Source organism: Fopius arisanus, unplaced genomic scaffold (genome assembly GCF_000806365.1).
Source record: "Fopius arisanus strain USDA-PBARC FA_bdor unplaced genomic scaffold, ASM80636v1 scaffold00008, whole genome shotgun sequence".
Classification (NCBI taxonomy): domain Eukaryota; kingdom Metazoa; phylum Arthropoda; class Insecta; order Hymenoptera; family Braconidae; genus Fopius; species Fopius arisanus.
The window spans coordinates 1,841,560-1,856,807 of NW_011887747.1; the positions used below are offsets into that span (position 1 = coordinate 1,841,560).

Consider the following 15,248-nt stretch of genomic DNA (forward strand, 5'->3'; position numbering starts at 1 on the left):
TTTTTTTTTCTCCTGTTGTCCATTTAAAAGTTTGTGGTTGGTTGTTGATGTCCTTATTTAATTCAGCTATAAATTATCGAATCGGGTCACGACGCGGCAGGTGCTGCTGATGCGCTGTGAATAAATATTCAGTATTTTCACACTAGCTCGAATACATGGGAGAGAGTCAGAGAGAGGATTTCCCATATAATCGAAAAAGTCCGCGAGAGTGTAAGCACACGCTTGTGGGCCCATCTGGCCTACATTGATATAACAATACAATGGGAAAAGACCGAAAGGATGTAACTATAATGCTGTCGTTTTCGATATGCTTTCCATTAAATTGCAAAATCCCATTTGCCAAGCTTTCCCATATAGGTATAGCCCTCCCCCATCATTCCGGTTGACTGCTTTCCCGCTTATAGCGGGGTGTCATGAAAAATATATGTTTCGTTTAAAAACATTTCAATATACTGTTTGTGCTATTTTATTTCTATAATGAGCAGTAATTCCTTTATATTTATTCCTTTATTTCAATATGTGAACTCACGAAATTTGTAACATACAAAATTAAAACTGTAAATGACGGTTTCAAATCTATACTCTCATCGAGAAAAATGTGATTTTTGTTGAAACAGGTCCACCGAAAATCCTGATGAGGCCGCGATCGCAGCACGTGAAGACCGGAGGCATTGCATGCTTTTACTGCAGCGCTCATGGTGCACCAACACCCCAAATACACTGGCGGAAAAACGGCAAAAAAGTATCCAGTAAGTTTCTCATGACATGTATATTCTTCTTTTCCACGATTCCAACATACATTTTTTTCTCCTCCGTGCACTTCTGCCATAGATACTCTAAAGTGATCTTATTGTCTCTTTACTTTTCTCTGCGTTGTCATTCTCTTTCGCCCGAGTTACTACAGGACACGGAGTTTCCCTCGAGTCCCTCCTCCTTGCGCAACCCAACCAAAACTTTCCAACCCTCAGTCAATCTCCTCTTCACTCTGTTTTCATCCCGCACCAGGCGCTTCTACAGCCAAAAGAGAATTGGAAAGGAACTATGCTACGCTGCTTCCTTGAGACTCTTTCAAAAAGAAGCACCCGGTTTCAGTTTCCTTCAACACATTTTTTTTTCACCTGTTTTCATATACTCGAAAAGTCAACATCTATATCAATCCATCACTTTGATCCTACCCTTATTAAGCACGAACCGAATTGAATTGGAAATACTTTTGATTTAGTTCAAATAGTCAAATAGTAGCTAGTAAATTCTCATATCCAGCTATTGCTGCATCCATTTGGCCCTGAATTGTTAATTTATTAGCAGTAATCATTGTACCCAAGGAAATAATTCACTGGTTTTGTTTGTTTGGACAGTATCTCAGTCTCGATATCATACTAAAACCTACGCGAATGGCTCGCTACTCAGAATTGATCCAGTGCGACCTCAAAGGGATGAAGCAACGTGGGAATGTGTTGCTGAAAATGGAGTTGGTGATGCTGTTACCGCTGAGGCTCAACTTACTGTCCACGAACGTAAGTAATCCATCAGTAATATATAGTAATACCGAGAAATGTTGGTGACAAAAAAAAGCTGCTGGGAATTTTTCATTCACGTGTCTATTCCAATTGGCTTTATTTGCGAGAGCGGACAAAAAAGTCCGATAAAATAAGAATCTGTGTCAATGACGAAAGAGCATCGTCAGGCCATTTCGTAAATGTTCACCAGTAATATCTGTAAGAAATTTAGTTTTAATGCCAGGAAAATAATTAATAAAATCGATAAATTATAGATTATATTCTGGTATTTTGACGAATGATGTATTTAATAGAATTGGATTAATTCGGTCGGTACAATTTGAAGACTCAGGCCGAGCTATTTCCCTGTTAATGGGAGAAGACAATTTTTGAGAGAGACCGTCTTCTCATATACCGTGTACCCTCGTTATAATTAGTATGTACCGATTTTTTTTTTTTTCATTACATATCGTAACTCCGCCTGAGAGTTGGCTGCAGCACTCCTCTAAACATCTTCCTCGAACACTTAATTTTTTTTCTACTCCTACCCGGATCATGTCATGCATAATTAATTGCCCATTGTCGGTATCTTTTTGCTTCATCGTCGGATTCCAAGTTAATTCCTCCAAAAGTTTAACCTCGGCGATATTCCACAATTTACTTTTTTCAAACCCCCCTCGAACTTTTTCTCCTTATCCCGACTGAACCTTGTCTCATCTTCTTACTCCCTAACACTTCTTCCCACACTGTCTTTCTTATACCTTAGCCATTTTTACGGTAGAATGAACAGCTTAATGGCGCCGAGTCTAGTGGCCAAACGGAAGGTAGCTTAATGGGAAAGAAGTACTGCATTCCGAGAAGCTCTTGCCGACGAGATCGCGTGAAATTTTGCGGAGCAGCTTAATTGGTTTCTCTTACTTTTAATTTAATTTAAGATGAGCAGAATGAGGGATCAAGATGGTAGAAGCTCAGATGCGAAACGTACTACGAGTAAGCCAAGGAAAACCTGTAAAGTACGCTTTTATATAGAACAACGTGTGCTGATTCACTTGTACCATCTGACAGGCCTAATATTTCTGCCAATAGCATTTGCCTTTAGGTTAAAACCTGGTATGAGATCTCCATTACTTTTTTTTCCTTCAATCTGCTGAAATTTTTCTGTCCGCATCATCACTGTTCGAAATTTCGCGGAATGAATGTATCATTAGTGAAAAATTCCACGGAAATTTCACGCGTCATTTTTTCAGCACTAAATATTTCTCCCCGCGTAATAATAACCAGTGTAATCATAATATACAAGGGGAATATTTCTTCATCGATAAATGCAAAAATCGATAGCTTCATAATTAAATCTGCACAGAGAAATCTCTCACACGCTAGATTTTTTCCAATCAATAATTAAGTTTGACCGCAGCCAGACTCCCATGATTCCGTTATAACTGGCGACAAAGGGAGTGGAGTGGAATAAAATAGAGTAATCCAATGACTAGACATTAAAATCAAATTCGGTCAATAAGATTAATCGATAGGGGGCATTTATAACGCTGTTAAACGAGAATTGAGGTAGCTGCATTATGGGATACGTCACTTTTGCCATCATAATTGATAATAGATAACTGTGATTGTCTGTTATTACTCGACAAACTTGGAATCTTTCTCTCAATTAATGATTTTACTCGAATAATGAAAATGGTAGTAACGAAATGCAGGTAACAACTGTCATATCTATCAATCACGAAATATCGTCTCGCACTATCGAATATTCATTTAATTTTTCAATTCTATATTTCTCTCCTCGCGTCATTCACAGAAATACCCTATTAGCTTCCAATTTAATTGAAAAAAATCGAATTATATTAGTCTAAAAAACCATCAATTACTAAGGCGAGTGATCAGAAGTTATTAATTTCTCCCAACGCACACCGAATCCCAGAAAAAATATGCAAAATAATTGTCCACGAGAGGAAAATAATTGTCACCAAGAAAATAGAACATTAAATTTATCCATGAAATGTCATTTCTGCACTTGGTGAAGTTCTCAACGCTGCATCTCTATTTTCATATCATCACAGTAGATACTTGTACAACATATATGCGAGGAAATATAGGTGATTGCGAGATTTTTACACATGGAATATATATATAAAGGGTAACGTACTCTCGAGTGAGTGAGCAGAGCGAAGAATTGTTCTCTCACTGTTACGGTAGACCACTGAAAGTATATTCCACAAAATAGTAATGTGCGTGTTCAATCTGACGTGACGGTAAAAATCTGAAAACCATTACAGTGGAGTAAAACTGGAAACGTCGGACATTGGTACAGCAGGAGGAAGGACAAGAAAAATCTCAAATTGTTGAAAAGAGAAGAATTCCAAGAATATTCTTGCCATCCAGTTATTCGTGATATCGTTTCACACTCGTTAAGGTGGCAACTTTATTGTCAACCATTTCACTTAACTTTTAAAACTTGTGGATTTGGTACAGTAAGAAAGTGAAATTGCTCCAAAAGTACCTAGAGAATGGTTTCGTTTATAACGAGATTATCTACTGATTCATGGCCCTTGGCTATGTATACTCGCATTTTTCCACAGCTCTGCAAATTTGTGCTGTGAGAGCGCAGCTTAAGTCATTTCAAATGCTATTCTTCACATATTTCCGATCAATTCCACTGCCATTCGTAGAATTGAGGGTAGATTTACGATGCTAATGCTCCCCTGGGGGCCTATTCCCGACACTTGGGAATGTAATTCACTTCGCCATACGAATGTGATTCGTGGACGGATCCGCAACATTCATTAACGGATTTGTCATTTCGTTAGTCTTGCGATTCTCATCTACGAATCTTTAGAATACTTCGTACGGGAATAAGATTCGTGTGGGAAAATAAAATTGCGGGACGAAAGATTTTCCCTCGCGAATTTAAAATTCCCAACCGAAAATGATCAACGAATCGAGTTCGAGTTTCCCGAGGAATTTTCACTATTGGGAAATTTGATACATAGATATTTATTCAGTTTGCTTGTACTGACGTTGAGAATGAAAACAAAACAAAAATATCAACATCGATCTCGCATTGATATTCATTACGGAATGTCGCATTTTCAATGATTATTCGATTCAATGTGATGGGCGGTTCGATATAAAATCAATAAACAACGTGGGGAGAATGTTCTATCACTCTGCCATGCGATCCCTCTAAATAGAAGTTCCATTGCCATCTCAATTTCTCTCGAAGTGCAATAATAATTATTCAAAAGCAGACTGCATCGAGGTTACTCTGGTTGCGGTCAAATTAATGCTCTCATTCTGAATAAACATCGACTGATTTAAATGACTTATGAAAATCCTCTACTGCAGGAGTAGTAATAGTACTAATATCGCCCATCACAATTAATGATTCTCATATAGTATCGTATCAATTGATTAGAATTACATCTGTCATGTTTAATCAGTCATCTGTCGAAGATCATCTACGATTGTTTCGATAAATATGTCCAATATTGTAAATTAATGAATTTCGCCGTGTCCGATTGTTCCTTCCGTATGAGAATTTTGCTTTTACCCGGCAATGGACAATTCAGTAGGTGAACATAAATTGGTGTTCATGGCGATGTAGGCCCTATTTCTCTTCTCCATGTCCTCCACCCTCTTCTATACTATTCTCATCGCACTATCATTCACCCACTCCATGTGGATCACCGATTTCGCGTCCGGATGTAATCTGCCGAGCATTGCCGTGGATATTGAAGCCGTTTTAATTAATTCAAGGGACCCTAGTGTCCTAATTACTCCGCCTGTTAATTAGCTTTGGTTATACAGCAATGTGTTCATATCTTCATTCAATCATTGTATCTATTTTTTTTGTCCAGCCCCATTTCACTTATAAATGATGAAAGTATCGAGGGCCCAGAGATAATGAAATAACTGTAAAAATTACTACAATGGGAGAAAATCCTATGGTAATCTGGCAGGATTCTCAACGGACCCTAAATACTGAGACATTTTTTTGTCTATCGCTGAGTAATAATAATAATAGCAATAATGAACAGTTTAGAATATCATGGAGTAATGATTACTTATTTGTTCATTTACAACGAACAATTATACTGTCCATTGCAAACCGTCATGTCTACAGTAATATTCACTAATGTGCGGATTTTGACATTGGAATTTTGATTATTTTATTCTCTTTGTGTACAGAGATAAAGTATGCACATGCACAGCAGTGACATCGTCGGGCTCAAGCTGTCAGTATATGCATGTGGATTATGTACTTTTGGTAATGCGCAACCAAACTAATTTCAAATATGGAATGGTTTTAATGGTCCCTCGTAACCGTACTTGGGACGGTTCCTCTTATTGCTGTAGACTAGAATATCTTATACACCATGAGATGCCGTTAAGAACCTCAACATTTTGCCCAACCACCAACCAACCCTCAACCAGTGAGTTACCAATGGTAAAACCTCCCCCTCCCTCCCTCGTTTTCTCTTTAACGACTCAAGACAATGTTCTATGGTTTACCCAAGTGACGCAGAGTAATCATCCCTCGGTGTAAAATATTAATAGACGTATCAAATTATTTATTCTCAAAGGTGGACCATTAATCTCCGCAATACTCTCCCGGAGTGCGAATATGAAAATCAATAAATGGATGATGCACATGAAACTCTATAGATATATCCAAAATGCATGTCAAATTTTTCAATGGCGTTTTGAACTGTCTTTGTGATAATGAATGGAGCGGAGTTAATTAATCTGGTAGTTCTGACAGTTAGGAAAGCCGGATGAATCCCATCACTCATCCCATCAGCGTATCTATTATGATAATTTCTCTTCTAGTTTTTTTTTTTTTTCTGAATTTGGGAGCACTCGGTTGCAATTCATCTGCGATGGATCATGTGATGCTTTCATACTGAGAATAAGACCATGATGAAGACGGACATGGTGAAAGGATCGCGTGACGTGGAAACGCGAATGAATGCCAAGAGTGAGAAGTTGCATCGAGCTTAGTGTAGTATGTAGATATAACGGAGAATTATAAGATGTGACAAAAAGCAGGGTGACAGAAAATGGGTGAAAAAATACGTACAACAGAGCTCAGGGAGATTCGGCTGATAGGGGAGAGAGGGAAGGATCGAGAGGAATTTTTCTCGGTGGATCTCGAGGAAGTGCTAACGGAGATGGCATTGTGACGCGCAAACAAATAGTGAATAGTTCGAGACAATATTTACCCTGGATATGGAGATAGGAGAAGATTTTTGTATGGAGCTTCCAACTCTTTTGTTTTATATACTATTTATATACCTGTATATACGATTTCTCTTGGCCCTCTCAAGAATGTCGAGTCTTATTCGCGTCCTCGCCCTTTTTTTTCTGCTTTACCAAACTCTCTCGTTTTTTTTGTCTATCCAGACGCCAGATGTTTGTTTATCCTCTTTGTACTTGGACTTTTTTTACCGTGTCTCCAACCCGTCCCACCCACCACCTTCTATGCGTCTTTTTTGTATATCACAAAAAACCTGAGACTAGGAGTGGAGGCATCAACTGTATGTGGAAAATTGAGGGTAACCCACATGGAAAGGCATATATATGGAGATAATTATATTTAACGTACATGGAAAATATATGTCAGCTCCAGTGGCGACAGAACGTGAATATATAAGATTTATTTGGGATACATGTGTCTGGTATGTATCCCGCATACGATTTTTTTGGATGAAAATATATGTGCATATATATAAGAGATACGTATGCCTCCTTTGTAGGTTTTTCGTCGTGCTGCAGCACGGACATTTCGATTTTTCGCTTTTTCACGGTATAAAATTTCCACGCGAAATTCATTCACAATTTTATTAAATATCTACTTTTTTCCCATTCCTGTTGAAAACGTACGTACTGATTTAAAACCAGGAGAAAAACCAGAATGAAGAAAGCAAAACGGAGGAAAAGAAAAAAGATAAATTAACGAAGCCCCGAGAAGAACTCCCAGTTTGAGCGTGAATTTTTTTGTCCTCTTTCAACTTTGAGTTGAGAAAGAGGAGAAGGGAAAAAAATAGACGTAGTTGTATCACTTGTGACCGGTAAGAAGAGGGGTGGGGCGATTAAAGACTGATCCGGGATGAAAAAGCGAGACGAAAAGTTTGGTGGAAGCGCGAGAGCTGGTAGTAGCCGGTGTCCCTTGTGAGTTTGGAAGGGGCTCAGAGATTTCTGAGTTAGGAAAAGAAACGTGGAAGTGAGCACGAAAGAAAGTAAAATGAAAAAGGAGGAGAGCACGGGGATGTTGAAAAAGAGAGAAGTTGTGGGGATGGAGGAGTGCAATGTGCGGTGGGACTGGTAAGTTTCGAGGCGGGTACCTCCTGGGCGTCAACTTTGCTTAGAGTCCCTTGCAGGAAAGTGGCCCTCTCTATGCGTTGAAGAAAGACCGAGAAATGAAACCTGAGTGAGAAAGAAGGAAGCCAGTAATGGGCATGAATCCGTTGGGATACAAAGAGTGAAAAGTATATGCGCGGTTGCATCCACCGGGAATTTAATTTGCTTGGAAATGCGTTTGGCTTAATTAGCAATTAATTGGAACATTAATTGGCTGTGAATTTTCCGGTTAACCAAGGGAATATGGATGGAGTGATGCGGTATGTGTTCTATCGTTTCACTGATTTTTCGTTTATACTCGTATCCTCCCTTTTTATTCATCATTTTAGTGGCACGCGTTATCGCCAAGTCTTTTCGCGTGGCTCCACTTCTAGACACAGCGATAAGAACCAAGACCGAACACCCACTAACCAAAACTATTTCAGCAATCTAACTTTTACGTTCGCCGTGAGGACTTGCAAAACGTTATATCTGAGAGCGAGGACAAGAAGAGAGACATGTCGAGACTCGGGTGAGGGTGATAAAGTATTCTCGGGCTTAAGTCCTCGTGCAAACACTTCTCCCTTTTTTCTTTTCAATTTTCACGTCGTCTCATCTTTTCTATTCGTTCCTCTTTCCTCAAACCTGTTTTACAAATGTAACTCCTTCGTTTCTAGTTCCACTTTTCCATATTCTTTTCCCCTTACCACCATTTCTTATTCATCGACTCAATATTTGCAATATTTCCGCTCTGACTATATGAACTAGAGCTCATCTGTGACTCAGTCAACTTATAGATTCTTCGAAAGATGGCGTGATTTCGTACATCAGAATGAAAAGAATTCTTACCCATCATCGCGTGTCCATCTCCGCAGAAACTATCTGCCTATCATGTTTCAATGCTTCTTCTCCGGAAATTTTTATCTATCAACATGAAATTTTATTGACGTTTTCGGGAAATTCACCATTACTCCAGTGAAACCGACTCCCACCCAATTATTCATGGACTCAATCCAGCAACACCTTTCAAACCAGGAATACCATCCATTTTAACATTCATAGGAACAGAACAGTATATTGAGAATTCTACCAAAATACTGTAATTCAAAGTAATTGTGTTTTTTACAACCCAACATCGACGATATAAAAATGTCCTACCAAATTAAATGGATGAATTATCGATTACCTCCAACAAACTAATGCCTCACAATTTAATTCATTATCCACTCATTAAATCGGTTCACTCTCCACCGTACCGTGGTAGTATCTCAGTTAAATGAAAAATGATAGAAAAAGTCAGTTATCTTGCCTGTGCTTTTTTTTTTCTCAACCTGCAGCCTTTCCTCCACTCTATTCAATGTGCGTGGAGTGAGGGACAGCGGATCTTTGTCAAAAGTTTCGCCGGGGGAATTTGAAAAAAGTTCTGTTATCTAGAACGGCGATAATGCCCCAAAGAAATACCACTCCATCAAGGGGTAACAAGTCGATGCTGTGGGACACCAAACAAATTGAAGATTTTGATGGCTAGTCAGTGGATAATGCGGCGCTTGACAATGGCCTCTCGGTTGATCTTCGTGAAAATGAGATGGAATCCTTGAACGATCAATGAATTCGCCGAATAGTCCGCAGATTATACTGCTTCGGTGAATCAAATGAGAATGGAAGGACGAAAGGAGGAAGCTTAAAATATAGAATAAGAGAAAGGAAAAATCAAAGGAGTGAGATCGTCTGAACGGCGTTCTTGTTCTCTTTGTTTATTGAGCATAACGACACTTTCTCACATCCTCTTCTTATTGCCTCGATATCTTTCTATTGAAACTCGTGGAACAGAATACTCATCCGGGAAAAGCCTATTCCCAGATTCCAACGTATCCATCTTTCTTTTCTTTAAACCTCAATTCTCACACAGTCGTACAACCAAATACTCGTACTATTTCAAGCTCCATTTCGATGGCATTTCAACCTCATCTTTTCTGAGTGAAAATCCCGGTAATCACATGCACAAGTTGAAGCAATTCTCTAGAAACGACACGAAATTATTTCGTATTCATGTACATAAATTTATCCCATTGTCATATTTTTCGACTTCAACTCAAAACTTATAAGTGCACTTCCTCACTGCTAATTTCCCAAGATCTACTGTTTAATTGATTTAATGAGAAAGTGACGAGTGTCAAGTAATAATGCTCCGCGAAGTACATATAGACTCTATTATAGAGTCACTGGAAAGTTGCACTCTGGTAATTTATATACACCCCCATATCATGGATAATATACTCAAGTGAGGAGATACTTGTATGGGTACATGCTATAACAGACACGAAAAAAGGTCAATGATTCTGCACTTCCATAGTGCGACAGTTTGTTAAGTTATGCACCGTCACATGTAGCTTAATTATATAAATAAAGATGAAGACTCGAAGAAAATGAATAAAGATTGAGGAGCAAGAGAAGTGTGGTATGATTGCATGAAATAAAATGATTGACTTTTTTCCACTAAACCCCCTTCTAACCCAACGATAAGCCACGAAAGTGGCTATTAAAGCAACATGGCGGTGGGGGATAAATTTTTACTGGTGTGGTATAACACTGCTTTAACTTCCGTCTCGTAAACCACAGGAGAGAGTCTTGAGTGCAGGCTAGCCGTGAAAGGACCGATACGTGCCATGAACCAAAGTCACCAAACTATAATTCACGTGGGTTGTGCAAGGGTTTTACCATTCCTGTACGGGCCGTAAGGAGGCAAGGGCAAGGGTGCTTCCTCGTGATTTTTACACTAAACTCTTAGTTCCGTTCGTCTTCCATCATCCTCGTATAATTCTTCAAACGATCCAACTACTATTTATTGCCATTTTCGCCAGAACGCATGAATAGGCTTTTAATACCTTCACAGAGAGAATCAAATATTCAACATTACTATACCCATAAGGAAGCACATATCAAAAATTTCTGTACAATTCTTCATGAACGAATCATTTAATTATTTAAACCAATAATTTTTCAGAAACAATTAAATTTAGATAATCGCATGTGGTGTAAAGGCAAACCATTTTACTGAAAGTTAGATATTTTTTTTTCTCAGTACACCTGTAATTAATCAATCTGCTCATTCGTCTGTCTTCTCACCCACTCCCTCGTGGTTGCCTTATCGATTTTTGGAAATAATTGATAACGTTATTTTAATGAGATTTAAAGTATAATGTAATTATGATCATTATATTGGAGCGGTTTCTGAATGGAGTATGTGCATCAGCTGGGGAATGCGAATCGACATTCGACAGATGAAGTGGTGGGAGAAAGTGCAGCCTCTATAGGTGATAGGTCGCATAACATGGGATAGATTCGAGCGGCTGATGGGGGTTGCAAGAGGTCGGAGGTGAGTGAGCTTAAAATATCGATGAGGAGGAAATCGTCGAGGGGCTGAGTGTAATGCCTTGACATGCAACGCTCGACCCTTAAGAAATTAGATAGGCAACCCTTGTCGGCTCTAAAGCGAGGTTAAGTCTTCGAGAAGATTAAAGCTTGCGATCCTCTCTCTCTCTCCCTCTCTTTGGTATTTTTTTTTTCTTTCTCTTCATGGTCTCGAGGAGTACAGCCGCTGTCGGTCTACTCCGTCGATGCGCTCCGGGACTCTACGAAAAAGACTCCCCCGAGATTGCTAACGACTCCTCACCCCTTTTTTGGTTCTCCTTCCTTCTTCATTCAAGACTCTTGGATGATTTTTGAACTCACTCCCTCGCTATATCGATCTATTCAGTCTATCTCTTTTTATCCATTTTTTATACTCAAAAGATTATGATAGGGGAGGGAAAATAGGGGAGGAAATACAAAGGACTGAGTGCGATGTTATTGAAATGATGCGTGTCATCCAGTTCCAGTGCAATTATAGATAAAAGGAGAAAAATTTCAAAGCAAAGTTGTTTTCAATTGCCATCAGGAGGAGTGATCTGACATGCTGAAACTGAGGGCATTTCTCTAGAAAGAAATCAATGGTAACACTCAACTCTCGGGATGTTATAGCGGTTTTGATGATCTGCACTGATCGTCACGTACATCAGACCAATAGAAAAGTTCTCTTAATTTTTTATCCTCTTTTTTTCAGTCGACGTCTGCGCATGATTCTTCGTTTCTGTCTTATATATACTTTCATCTTGTACTCTGTTAATCTTACTCGGTGTAATTTGAGATCGGAGGGTGAATAAAGCTCCCATACCTCTGGGGATGTTAATGGAAGCTATTGTAATTTCACTTTAGTATGGCTGGACCCCTTAACTAACCATCAAGACTGACGAGAGTTCCTTCAATAACGAGTCCGGATAATCATGAGAAATTTGAGCATTTTATCGTTATAAATCAATATGAGGACTACGACTGAGGGCCGAATAATGCCGATGTACTATTTTCCTGTATTCTGTCACACGATAGAAGAATGGGGAAGAGGAAAAATAAGTGGATGGGAATGGAGAGACGAGGGTAACCAATCGGCTGGAAAATCGCGTTTCCTCGTGAATTAGACGGAAGAAAAGGAACGGAAAAAACTAAGATGGTACCGAAAGTAGAGAAGTAGTAACACACCTTATACATGCCTTTCTTTTTCTATTTGTATTGTGTTTTCAAGTCGAGACGTCGTACCTCCAGAAATAAATTTCACGTGAAAGTCTTCTTCTTTTTTTGCCCCTATCGCTCTTGTTTCGTATTTTTTTATCTTCGAGTTTATTCATTCCGCCCTGCAATTACCTTTATCACTCTACAACAAAAAAAAAACGATAGGAAACAAAACAGATGTATAATGTGGAGTAGAAACGCGTAAAAGAGCATGAAAATGGACGACCTCTGTGGAGAATATTATTGCATCACGCAAATTGTAATAGTGATTGGTATGGAATGAAGACTCGAAAAAATAAAGTGATGATGGAAAATTCGTAGCTAGGAGATTATTACATGAAGGAAATATAATTTATGCACATAAATCTTCTTTTGTTAGTGCTGGATAATACTGCATATTGGTATGTATAGTCACTCAAGTGCACATTGAAAAGTTTGAAATGAGAGAGGGTGCTAGATCATTCTAGTACTATTTCTGCCAAAAGTCTCGTCCACTTTCACAAATTAGAAGTCATTTCTTCGAATGTCTCAATTTTTAAACACGCTTGTAGGGCCGTACTGCTCCCTTGAGGCAAACAAAAAAAAATGAAAGGAGAAAGCAAGAAGAAACAAACAAAAAGTACCATTTCCATTACATTTTTGTCTCAACGGAGGCGAGAACTTTTCTTTGATTCCACTGTAGTCCGAGTTCCCCTCGCTCTTTTTTTTAATATTTCTTCATTCCAAAAGGGTAACTTCCTATTTACAAATTATACATCAAGACTCCATTTAATTTATAAAGCGTTTGACGGCAAAATTTTTTCCCCACAACTTATGCCCCTAGTGCGACAAATTAATTTTCAAGAGGGATATTGCGGGTTGGTTTATCAGACTTGCACAACTTGCCACCGATGGGAATAAAAATGATACAACTTTGGAGTTAAAAATATGGTACAGTTCCGTATACATGTACCTTATTTTTGAGCATGTGTTGTCGAAAAAACAATTGGAAAACAAAAATTGATGGAAAAAACTTGATGAAAAGTTCTCACTAAAATAAAATACGAGAATAACGGTGCATATTGTGCTGTTCATTTTCATCTACTGAACCATCAAATTGCGGATATTCTTTGTCAACGGCCAGCCCGTCGAAAAATGGAAAGCAAAAGAATAAAAAATAAAAAACTAGGAAAAAAAAGTAATGCGCAGAGTGGTACATGGCATTTTGCTAACGTTCGCAATTGAAATCAAAGAGAAAATGCTGGGGTCGCGAGAATTTCAGGACGATAATGGCCGGCATCAGTCACCGAAACTTCCCTCGTCATATTTTCATTCAAATGAAATGAGAAGCCACATTCCACCTGAGCACATGACACATGGAAAAATCAAATATAACGAGTCCCTGCGGTGTTCATTCCTCTAAAAAATGCTCGCTTCGTTCCTCCATTCTTCTCATCACGGAAACGTATTCTGAATGACAAAGTTGATGGAAGATTTCTACTAGGCAATTCACCATTTTCAATCTGGTACGAAAATCCTCATTTCCATCGAATAAGACCAAGAAACTCTATTCTCATTAGCTTGAAACAATTGTGGTGGCGGAGAGGATATACGGATAAGCCACTCAAGTGACAATCGGAGATTAGCGTCGAGATTGGAAACAAGCGATGATAAGGATTGACTCTCGCGACATCAGCCAAGGGCATCACTTGGAATGCTGAGAACTTCGTAATGAATTCGCCACTATATTGGTATCTATCTTATCAGTAAATTGAACTCTAATTCTGGTTATAATTATTTATGTAAACAATTTCTCATGAGTTCTTACTGTTCCATTATAAAATCACTGTGTCTTATAGGGAAGATCGAACCGAGCTTGTCACCGCATTGCGCATTGTTGTAGTTGTCCGATAATTAATAAGGAGTGAAAATTAAATTATCATCGTTATTAGTTTCTGCTAATTATTCGCCTCGGAATTATTACCGTGCACGTGAGCACTCAAATGCAATTGAATCCGACATTTAAAAAATTGAGATTCACTTTTGATTTGCCATTCGCTAAACTACTTTGTACTTTTTTTATGTGGCCTAATGAATTTGTCAGGCTGGAATGAATTGAATTTCTAGGACAATTGGATCTAGGACGGATTGGAATTCGGATAAGCTGTAGTGTATATTTTTATCCGGGTGGACATCCTGAGGAATAGGCTTGTCATTCTTAATATCAAATCTCAGATGCACCTCCAACGCAGTGACGCACTTTTTTTTTTCACCAACGTCCAGCATCAACTATGTTAAACTATCCACTGACGTCGTCCTTCATGTTTATATGCAACGAGAAACTCCACTGCGTTTCGAACCACAAAGCCCTTTTCCCCCTGGTGAGAACCACATGGCATTTTCTCGGATGTACCCGAGCTATTCTCCTCGAAATTTTCCACTTGGCCGCAGAAATCCTTCCTCTAGGATTTTCTTATTTGCTTACCAGGGATATCAGGACAAGTTTTCTCTGGCAAATCATTTCTCTTATTGTAGTTTTCTCAATGTCCCGGTGAGAATAGAATAACAAATACAGGTTCTATTACCTTCTTTCATCCACTTTCCATGGTCTTCTCTATTGGTTTCCTTTGTTATGCGACTTACTTCGAAATATACGATAAAATTCATTTGAATTCAATCAATTGCGGGAATTCCATTAGCTCAATTCTTATGGAAATTGGAGAAACGAAAACTATCTTTTTGCTCATTTTCCATCGATGGTGTCACCTTCATATTCAAACCTGGTAAAATATTATGTATACCGTTTATATATTT

At 38.6% G+C, this 15,248-nt stretch overlaps 1 protein-coding gene across 3 annotated transcripts in view; it reads left to right on the forward strand.

The window, feature by feature from the left end:
* Positions 1-15,248, forward strand: part of Lar (tyrosine-protein phosphatase Lar) — a 144,996-nt gene that overhangs the window by 81,472 nt on the left and 48,276 nt on the right. For all 3 annotated transcript variants that reach the window (XM_011316751.1, XM_011316752.1, XM_011316753.1), the window contains 2 exons: positions 618-749; positions 1,359-1,517. In XM_011316751.1, the coding sequence (XP_011315053.1) occupies positions 618-749; positions 1,359-1,517 (291 nt within the window). The remainder of the gene's footprint in view (positions 1-617; positions 750-1,358; positions 1,518-15,248) is intronic.